The sequence below is a fragment of the Gracilinanus agilis genome, chromosome 5 (assembly GCF_016433145.1).
Source record: "Gracilinanus agilis isolate LMUSP501 chromosome 5, AgileGrace, whole genome shotgun sequence".
In the NCBI taxonomy this organism is placed as follows: domain Eukaryota; kingdom Metazoa; phylum Chordata; class Mammalia; order Didelphimorphia; family Didelphidae; genus Gracilinanus; species Gracilinanus agilis.
Genome location: NC_058134.1, coordinates 5,154,523 through 5,164,594, shown reverse-complemented (window position 1 = coordinate 5,164,594; position 10,072 = coordinate 5,154,523). Strand labels below are relative to the sequence as shown.

The following is a 10,072-nucleotide window of genomic DNA, read 5'->3' as shown; positions in this document are numbered from 1 at the left end:
GTGTGTGTGTGTGTGTGTGTGTGTGTGTGTGTGGAGGGGGGCGCTAGGCCGCTCCTGCCTCTCAGAGCCCCCCCCAGTACCAGACCACAGGCATGTGGAGACTCCTGAATAGCCGGAGCCGCCCCAGCCACCGCTCAATGCCCTGCTGTTCGGAGGGAGCCGTTCTGGGCATCGGCACATGCAGTCACTGTGTTCCCTGGCCTGAAGGCGCCTGTTTAAGTGCAATAACAGGAGGCTGCTGTCCCCCGAGGAAGGAGCCGCCCTCCAGGCTAGCAGGGGGGGGGCACCCCAAGGAGGCTGCTCAGGCTCTGCCCTTGTCTTAGCACTGGTGCCTGCCCTGCCATCGGGGCCGGTTTTTCTCGTCTTTGGTCCCCGAGGAAGGTTTAGAGCAAACGTGAGCCTCAGCACTGGCGGGGGGGGGGATAATGCCGAGGGGGGGGAGCTAAGCCGGCCCCCAAGCCTCATCTTTTTGGCCAAAATGCCTTTAAATGGTTGAGTCTGGAGGCCGCTGGGCACGGGAGAGCGTCAGATGTGAGGGTCGGCGAGCCACTTGTTCCAATCCTCCCTCGGACATTTCCTGGCTGCTCCCTCTACCTCCGTGTCCTCCTCTGTAAAAGGGGGGCCAGAGAGCCCTCCCCTCCCCTCCCCAGGTTGTCCTGAGAGCAAAAGGCGGCAAGGTTGGGCGAATGCCTTCAATGAAGCTCCGTTCCACCCAAGACGCACTGATTAAGCTCCTGCTGCTGCCGGCACACCAAGCCTCGACTTCTTCCCTCCAGAGGCTTCCATCTTTTGGGATGAGCAGAGGAACGTGTCCCCCCTCATCCCTGAGGCCCACTTTAGAAGGAAGCGAGATTGAGATCCAGGGGGCCCGAGTCCGCCCAGAGAGCCGTCTAAAGGAGAACCCCAAGGGGGGAAAGGCGGAGAGAAATCAGGGAAGGCCTCCCCGAGGAGGTGGCACCAGGGTGGGGCCCTGAGGCAAACAAGAAGAATCGACCCTATTCGGAGGCCATTATTTTCTCTCTGATGGGCAGAAAGTTGACCCCCCGAGCAGGCAGGATTTGTTCAGGAGACTGAAGAACACTCACACACATTTACGTCTATGCACTTAGGTATGCGTGTATACCGACTCCTGAAAAGAGAGGGGGGTGGGTTAAAGGGGGGGAGGTGAGAAATGACAAAAGGCAGTGAGTGAGAAGGGGCATCTCTAGAGGGACCGAGTCCAAATTCAAGCTTGGACACGTCCTCGCTGTGTGACCCTGGCTAAGTCACTTAGCCCTGTTTGCCTCAGTTTCCCCATCTGTAAAATAAATCGGAGAAGGAAATGGCCCAGCAGTCCGGCGTCTTTGCCAAGAATACCACCTGCTCGACCAGTCTGGGTAGTTTGTGCTCCTGGAGGTCGCAAAGAGTCTGACACCAGCTGAGCAACAAGAAATGATGAAGCAAAATTCTCAACTTGTGGTGATTCTCTGAATCTAGCAGGAAACAAGAACGAAAGGCCCAAGGCAGCAGCCCGTCTAGAACACGAGGTGCAGGCCAGGGCCGTGGAAATGCGGCACTTCGTTTACGGGGTAGATTTATTTTTATTTTTAAACTCTGTGGTCAGTGAGTCAGGCCGCCATCCCAGGGCACAAGGGCTGCGTGTGGGGCATGAAACAGGAAGCAGAAATGGCCCATTGTTTGGGGCCCACTTTAGAGGGAAGCCCATGTGGGCATGACTCATCCCAGGCTCCCAGAGGCATCCAGAACTCCCGCCTCCTTTTTCCAAGACATAGAAGTGATTTCTTAATGAAAAGCTGCCATTCCCTTCCCTGCTTAAGTCTCCATCCCAGCACCCAGAGAGAGAGCGGCTCCGTCCTGGCACACTTCCCTTCTGGACCCCGGAATCCTTGAAGTTCTGCTGATCACTGGGTGGAGGGACCAGGCTATTACTGTCCTTCCCCGAAGGGTACAACCGACCCCAGCGGAGATGCCTCATCCTCAGGGATGTGGCAAACAGCCCCCGAGAGCTCAGGGCTCCCTCATGATCTAGAAGGAGGGGATGGGAGGCCACCGCGTATTCTTGGGAATTCTCAGAGCTAGCACGCCCAAGGGCTTGGCTTTGGGGGTCTCAGGGTCGCCCAGGAAATAGCTGAGCAATTCCTCTTAGACCCAGCCCTACCTGTCGGACCGCTTCTCTGCCTCCTTCGCTGGAGGCCGTGTCCTCTGTCCTACCCTCCAGCCAAGGTGCTCTCCCGCGCCCTCCCCCTCGGTGACTTCGTCAGCTTCCTTACAGGGTTTAACGAGTGTCTTTCCACATCCACACTCCAGCCTCAGTCTCTCTCCTGAGCTCCGGGGCCACCTCAGCCAGATGCCCCCTACAGCGTGTCTATATGGCGTTTCTGATTCCCCAGTCCTGCATCCCTCCAAAGCTTTGTTGGGAACTCCTGAGCCCCGAGCTTTCGCTTTGGGGCACAGAAAATAGTTCCATCTCAACCTACCTGGCCTTCGGGGTGCCCCCCTGGCAAAATTGCTTTACTGTGTATGTGGCAAACCTTCGACAAGATTCTAGATGATAGAAATCTTCCAGCATCTGGGAAGAGGGAGAGCCACTGACTTTCTGCTCCCGTTCCTCTACCAAACAATCTCAGATGCTGGAGCCTGTGATTACACGAAGCACAAGCTTGGGGTCCAGTCCTCCTCCCTCTACTTCCATCCTCACATCTAATCATTTTTTTAAAAATGGGGGGGGGGCAGCTGGGTAGCTCAGTGGATGGAGAGCCAGGCCCAGAGACGGGAGGTCCTGGGTTCAAATCTGACCTCAGATACTTCCCAGCTGTGTGACCCTGGGCAAGTCTTGCCCACCAATACACAGTATTGACTCCAAGTCAGAAGGTGAGGGTTTAAAAAAATTTGGGGGAGTCCACCTGCCCCCCTAACCTTCCACCTACTCCTGTGGCCACCACTTACTCAGGCCTTCCCTTCTCCCCTCCTAATCCACTTCCTGGCCTCATTTCCCCCCTTCTACCCAGAAGCCAAAGTGATATTCCTAAAGCACAGGTCTTCCTATGTCACTCCTCTGCTAAAGAAGTTGCCATGGCTCCCTATTACCTCTAAGATAAGATAAGATAAGATCAAAGGTTTGGCAATGAAAGCTTTCATGATCAGACTTCAGGCTACTTTCCCAGGGGGATTGCACAATACTCTCCTTAAGAGCTGAATGGGTCTGCTTGCTGTCCTCCACATGTGATATCCCACATCCCATCTCTGGCCCTGGGCACATTTGTTTTATGTCTCACTACCTCTCTGGTCTTTTAGACAGATTCTGGCACATAATGTGTGTAAATTAAAGTAATAACACTTTTACTAGAGTGACGGCCACTAAGCGTTCCACGGATGTAGGGAGCCTCTGAGAACAGGAGCTCAGGAAGCACACACACACTCATGTAAAAGAGAAGCAGCCTCAGGCTTGGAGAGAAGAAACCCCATGCTCACAGGACCTAGTTAGTAGTGCTCCGAGGCGAGATTCACATCCAGGTCTTCTGACTCCAAATATGCTGCATTGCCCTCTCTGCTGTGCCATGGCCAGCATCAAACGGCTGATGGGTTTAAAGACGTGTCCATAACACTCTGGCCAATAGTTAAGTCCAGCTTGGTTCTAATACCGAGTGGACTTTGTTTGGGGTTTTTCTTCTACTGAACAGGAAAAGGGTCTAAAAGACGAGAACCTCTCCAAAGCATCAAGGAGATTTCATTAGCATCTCTATGCAGAAAACTGGCAGCAAGGTGGTGCCTGGAAAGAGTGCCATACCTGGAGTCAGGAAGACTCATTTTTAGGAGTTCATTTCCAGCCTCAGGTGCTTCCTGGCTCTGTGACCTTGGGGAAGTTGCTTAAACCTATTGGCCTCCCTTTCCTCACATGTAAAATGGAATTGAAAAAGGAAATGGGAAACCACTCTAGGATCTTTGCCAAGACAACTCCAAAGACCACAAAGAGTTGGCCATGACTGTACAGCAAAAAAACGATCTCAGTCACAGAGGAGCCCACGGATCCTATCAGGTTCTGAAATTCTATTATTTTTCTTTTTTTAACCACCAGGCTATAAGGAAAGAGCCCCAAGCTCGGAGTCTGGCAAGATCTGGATTCCAATTCTGGTTTGACACATCAGAGGTTCTAGACCTTGAATGTCAATGAATTTGGAGAGTTCCCCCTCCAGGACTTATCTATGCTTAGTGCATAGAGAGGGGTTTGGTGCAATGGAAAGATCGCTGGGTATGTCATCAGAAGGTCTGGGTTTGAATCCCAGTTCTGACACAAAGAGCTACCGTAGCATCAAGGGACCCTGAGAACTAGGGCCCACAGGAAGCAAGAGTAACTGCTGATAAGGGCGCCCAAGCTCCTCCCACATAGATTCACAGTGTTTGCCCAGTGAGTATTTATTGGGCGAGTGACTGAAGGAATCAGCAAGCAAGCAAACAAACAATCTTGGTCAAATATTGACCCTGAGGCCAAGCCAAAAAAGGACCGGGGCCTCCCGGCCTTGTAGGTGTGTGTGGGATGGGAGAAGAAGCCCAGGGGGTGACCCGGCGCCCTCTTATCTTTTCTACACGGGAACTGGCCTGACTGGCCTGGTGGCAGGGAAGTCCTCCCACCCTGACTGGGAGAGTTGATGGGAAGGGATCGTAAGGCCATACGGAGTTTGGACGAGATGCAAAGATGACGCTGCCTCTGCTCACGCTGGGCAACTAGTTTCCTATCGCTGACGTGCCAAAGGGCCGAGATAATAAAGGCCAACAGCAGAGACATCCTCGAGGCTCTCGTTTTTAAAAGCCTCTGAACGGTATGTGCAAAGGACGGAAAAGTCTATCGCAGTTTTACAAAGAACACGGCGAGAAGGTTCCTATTCGCACAATAGCCTCCCTCAAACAATAGCCGGGAATCCTCAGGTTCCCAATTTGGTTTGGGCAAAGGCAAAGTCTTTGGATGTTCTTCAGGGTTTACAGTGAAATTATCTGGGCCGGAACCACCTCGGCCGTCTCTGTTCCCCATCTTCACGTGGCCCTTTCGTCCTTTTAAGCACAAGGGGCTGACCCTTTGGCTTCAGCTCGTCATATGCACCATCTCCCTGATTTAACAATCCCTCGGCCCCTCATCCAATGCCGCCAATGCCGGCGCCCGCACCACCTGCAAGCTCTAGACTCTTCTAGCCACGGAGTATGCTTAAAATCAAAGGCCCCGCACCTCTTCGGCCACGTTTTGTGGTTCTGTGGTGGTCTCCGACTCTCGGCGAGCCCTCAGATATGGGCACGGCTTGCCACTGCCTTCTCCAGCTCACTTCACAGAGGAGGAGCAGAAGTGGCTGGCCCAGGCTCACACGCAGCTAGTCGGAGTCTGGATTTGAATCCATGAAGACGGGCCTTCCCGATGCCAAGCCCAGCGCTCGAATCCCCCGCACCATCTGGACGCCCATTGGGTCACGTTACCTCCTCCCCCACTGCTTATTCTGTAGACCCGACTCCACGTAGCCCTCTGGGCTGTCACCTTAAGAGCCTAGACTGGGTTTCCAAGTTCCTGCCCAGCTTTCAAATTTATTATTCCAGGGAATTTCAACCACTGACAATCACGCCTGCGGAAACCCCACTAGAATATTAATAATGGCGAAAAGGCACGACTCCATTTTTAAAAATACGTCACTTGAAATTCTCATGAATTCATTCAGAAAACTCCTCTAGCACAGAGCTTTCTACGTACCCTTTCTCAGGGGCGGGTCAAGAGTCACACCCATTTTACAGATGAAAAACAGAGGCCGGCATCTAGAAGGACTGACCCGGCCAGCGTGAGAGCCAAGATTCACACCCAGGTCTCCCCCGCCTCCAAGGATAGCTTCCTTTCTCCTGCTCTAATGAGATCGCTTCCCAATTTGTTTCAGTGGGATGATCCATCCCGATACTCTTGAATTTTCCTTGTCACTGAATAGACAGGCTACTGCCAACAGCTACTGCATCCCTCCTGACAGTCAGAGGTCGTCTGTGGAGAGGTGAAAAGGACAAAGAGGCCCAAAGAGAGGTTATCTGGCCCAAAGCCCTCGTTCTGCACGTGAGGAATGCGATGGGCCCGAGGCGGGGGAGCCCGTCCAGAACCAGCTAAGAATTGCACCCAGAGGCTCTGGTTCAAAATCTGGCATTCTTAAGATAGAAACCAGGGAAATGACTGACCCTGGCGCTCCCTATGAGGCAAACTCCCAGAGTTCAGGGACCCACCTTTGCTCGTGGTCTGCTTTTGCCCAAACTCAGGAAAAGGAAAGACAAAAAGCGGAAGCCACTCGTTCTGGCTTTCATAATTCCGAGACATTTCAATAGAGAAATTATCTGGAAACCTTCGTCCAGGATTGCCGTCTGGCTTCGGAATCACTTTTTAAAGCACCAACCAATGAAGATCTTCGAGGTGACACTCGGCATTCTCTGCGGATCCTCCATTCCTCACCCAAGAGGTATTTCTACCCCCTCCCTGAAGCCTTGGCACAATGTCGCTGGGGGCCTGAGCAGCGCCATGTTCCCCTGCTGATAATTCCAACCTGAGCTGATTTTCCCCCCTTTTCTCTTTCAGGATCCACGATTTTGGGGCCCCCACGGAGGCCGCGCGATCCCTCTGCCATTCGGGACAGTGTCTGGGTGGCCTCTCTCGGATGGCCTGCCGGGCTCGACAGTGTTGCCCTCTCCCAGCCTCACTTACCGTCCCGAGGTCAACGATGAAGCAGTCGCCCATGTTGAAGCTCTCCCAGCCGAGGGGCACCTCTGTGGCCCGGACCACGCGGCGGCCCTTCACGTGCAGCAGCCGCTTAGCGGTCAGATCGTTGGTGACGACGTGATTGAATCCAGATGCCACGCCTCCGTGCTGTAGGAGGAAGAGGGGAGGCCATCAGACTGACCGTGGGGGCACCCACCCATCATTCCACTCAAATGGAAAACACAACTTCCACAGACTCTGACCTAGAGTGCTCCCTGCTGGTCCCACGGAGGACGAGAAGGCAGAAAGGGAGGGCCCAGAAATAACAACCCCCAACATGGCAGCAAAGAACCCGAAACGAGGGAGCGGCATCCCCAACAAAGGGAACCCCCTCCCTCCCCCCAGCTCGGCTGACCCGTGACCCCACGCGGCGTGGCTGGACATCCCGCTCCAAACTGAGGTCACAGGTAAAGAGTTCTAGGAACATGATCCGGGCCAAAAGAGCATATGAAAGAGGAGTGCCAGGGGGCGCCTCTCCCTCTATGGCCTTGGACGAGAATTAGATAAGAAATAGGCTTTGATCTCTACTTATCTACTTTCTCTAGTTCAAGGGAATAGGAATAGACTATGGAAACCAAGAACCAGGAGGGAGTCATCTAAGCAACAGTGGAAACACTTCACAAGTTGGGCTGTGCGAGCACGCCGAGACATTCTTGTGCCAAGAGCCACGACGGCTCTGAGGAACTCCAAGAACCCTGGGAAGCCCCCAACGCTAATCAATCCAATAAAGCAAGCCGGGAAGGCCCTGAGCACCCATTCACGGTAGCAGCTCAGACTGACTCAAGAGAGCAGAAGATGGGCAGACCACGCACACCTTCATTCTTGTGGCAGACTTCGAGGACCACGGACAGGGAATGCACCCACTCAAGAGGCTCTTCTTCCTCTCCTTTCACTCACTTCTCGAACCCTTGGCCAGCCGCCTTTTCTCAATGCTTATTCAGCTCTTTAAAAATGAAACCCCTCCTTTCTGTCTTCGTATCAGTTCTAAGACAGAAGAGCGGAAAGGACTAGGTGACTGAAGTTAAGTGACTGGCCCAGGGCCACACAGCTAGGAGGTGTCTGAAGCCAGATTTGAACTTCTGAATCTAGGGCTCGTGATCTCTCCACTGTGCTCCCCAGCTGCCTCTCCTCATCCAAATTTTTGCTTCACCTGATACCATACAGCAACTTTGGAGTGCTGGTCTAAGAGCCAGAAAGCCCTGAATTCAATTCTACCTCGGAAGCTTACTGGCTATATGGGCAAGTGACTATACCTGTCTGCCTCAGTTTCCCCATCCATGAAATGTGGGTAAGAAGAGCACCCGAACCTCCCAAGCCTCTTGTGGCCTTGGCACAGTGCCTGGCACACAGAAGGTGCTGGTTAAATGCTTGCTCCATCCCTTCCTTTCCTTTCTGCTCTCTCAGGGTTCTCCTCTCGTCCAACTGCCCCTTCTGAGACTATTCCAAATGGCCTCGGGGAATGATTTTGCTCCACGACATCTTCTCCATTCCATGGCAAGGGCCTTCGTCACAGACATTGGGGAGAATCTCCCAAGGATCGGTGCAGCCCTTCTGGAACCCTGGGCGTGCCACTTGGTGGTGTTCTGAATGCAGGACTTACCTGGCATGGGAGAGAGGAGGGAGACGGACAGCCAGCCAGAGGCAGAGACAGAGCCCAGAGAAGAGATGAAGGGAGAGAGACAGAGAAGCAGAGACAGATTCAGGAGAGGGACAAAGGGATAGAGACTGAGAGGAGAGACAGAGAGACAGTCAGAGACAGAGACAGAGACAGAGCCCAGGGAAGAGATGAAGGGAGAGACAGAGATAAACAGAGACAGACTCAGAAGAGAGACAAAGGGATAGAGACCAAGAGGAGAGACAGAGAGACAGACAGAGGCAGAGACAGATCCCAGAGAAGAGATGAAGGGAGAGAGACAGAGAGAAGCAGAGACAGACTCAGGAGAGAGACAGATTGAGCAAAGGGTTTTCTGGTCTCGGCTGTTCTCAGGCGTCCATTATCTCCCGGCACACATTTCCCCTCAAGCAGGGCTGTCCTCTCACATCTGCCTGCACGCTCGCTTTCCGATCCTTCCTGAGGAGTGATCAGCACGATCTGCGCTCTTGCCGGAAGCCCCTATCTATGGAGTTTCCCCTTCTTGGGGGGCTCCACACTGATGACTAAGGCCTCCACCTCAAAACGGAGCGGGAGCTAGACTGTCTTCAGGGGAAGACTTGGCCCTCAGCCTGTAGGCTTCCGCGCACCCCAGACTCATCGGACGTCTTGGTCCATGTGAAGGCAGCATGATTTCACATGTTGACACGATGGGGGCACAAAGGGAAGAGAATTGGCTCCAAAGTTGGAGGACCCGAGTTCAAATCCTACCCGAGACAGTAATTAGCAAGGTACCTGGCCTAAATGACCTTCTGAGGTCCTTTCCATCTTTCCATTGAGAAGTCAAGACCATGATTCGCTGTTTAAGCCCCTCCTCGTTTAGGAATGATGGGAAAGAAGGCAAAATACACGGCCCCGGATGCTTTCCGATGGCAGAGGAAGCTGGGGAGATGATGAACCGGACAGTGGCCAAAGGGACTCTACAAATGGGTGGCATGAGGTCTGGGTCCAAGAGGGAGCAGAAGACTCTGAGAGGACCGACTCGTGCCAGGCTGCCTAGGCTGGAGAAAACCTTTAACCAGTTGGGTGTCGGCATCAAGTTTTCCAGCTCTTCTACTGGACTGAGAATAGAGAGAGACGCCCCAAAAAGGAGCGGAGGCTCACCGGCTCACTGAGGGCCACCCGGATCTCCTTGGGGTTGTAGGACGGCAACAACTCCACGCCGCGGAAGGGACGGCTTATACTTTCCTTGAAAGACCCTGGATGGCAACTGCTGAGCACTAAGCTCTCTACTGCAAGTTAAAGTCCCTGCCAAGGTCAGCCCGGGGATGGGGACAGACATCTGGGGGTGAAGCGAAGAGCCAGGAGGTTCGTGCTCGGGGGCGACGGCTCACCTTGTATTTTATCCCTCCTTTGAAATAGCCGACAAATTCAGTAGACTCGTAGCCTTGTAGCTCTCGGCACTGCACGGGCTTCCCCCCGAGGTAGTCGTCCATCTGCATGGTAAAGATGGCAGCGGCCCCTCTCTCATCCTGAGAGCTTTCCTTCCCTAAAACAGAGGCAATCACACAGCCTTAAGTCACTGAGCTCCAGCTCTCGGGAGTCCTGCTGGCCCACGAAGCCCGTTATAGAAAGGCACCCGATAGCCAGGCTCGGCTCCTTTTCCAGAGGAAGGAAGGAAGGAAGGAAGGAAGGAAGGAAGGAAGGAAGGAAGGAAG

At 53.5% G+C, this 10,072-nt stretch overlaps 1 protein-coding gene across 1 annotated transcript in view; it reads right to left on the bottom strand.

The window, feature by feature from the left end:
• The window catches only part of SCIN (scinderin), a 49,924-nt gene that overhangs the window by 31,532 nt on the left and 8,320 nt on the right, over positions 1 to 10,072 (bottom strand). The window contains exons 3-4 of the mRNA XM_044678844.1: positions 9,749 to 9,903; positions 6,710 to 6,871 (exon numbers count right to left, since the gene is read on the bottom strand). Coding sequence (XP_044534779.1) covers positions 6,710 to 6,871; positions 9,749 to 9,903 — 317 coding nt within the window. The remainder of the gene's footprint in view (positions 1 to 6,709; positions 6,872 to 9,748; positions 9,904 to 10,072) is intronic.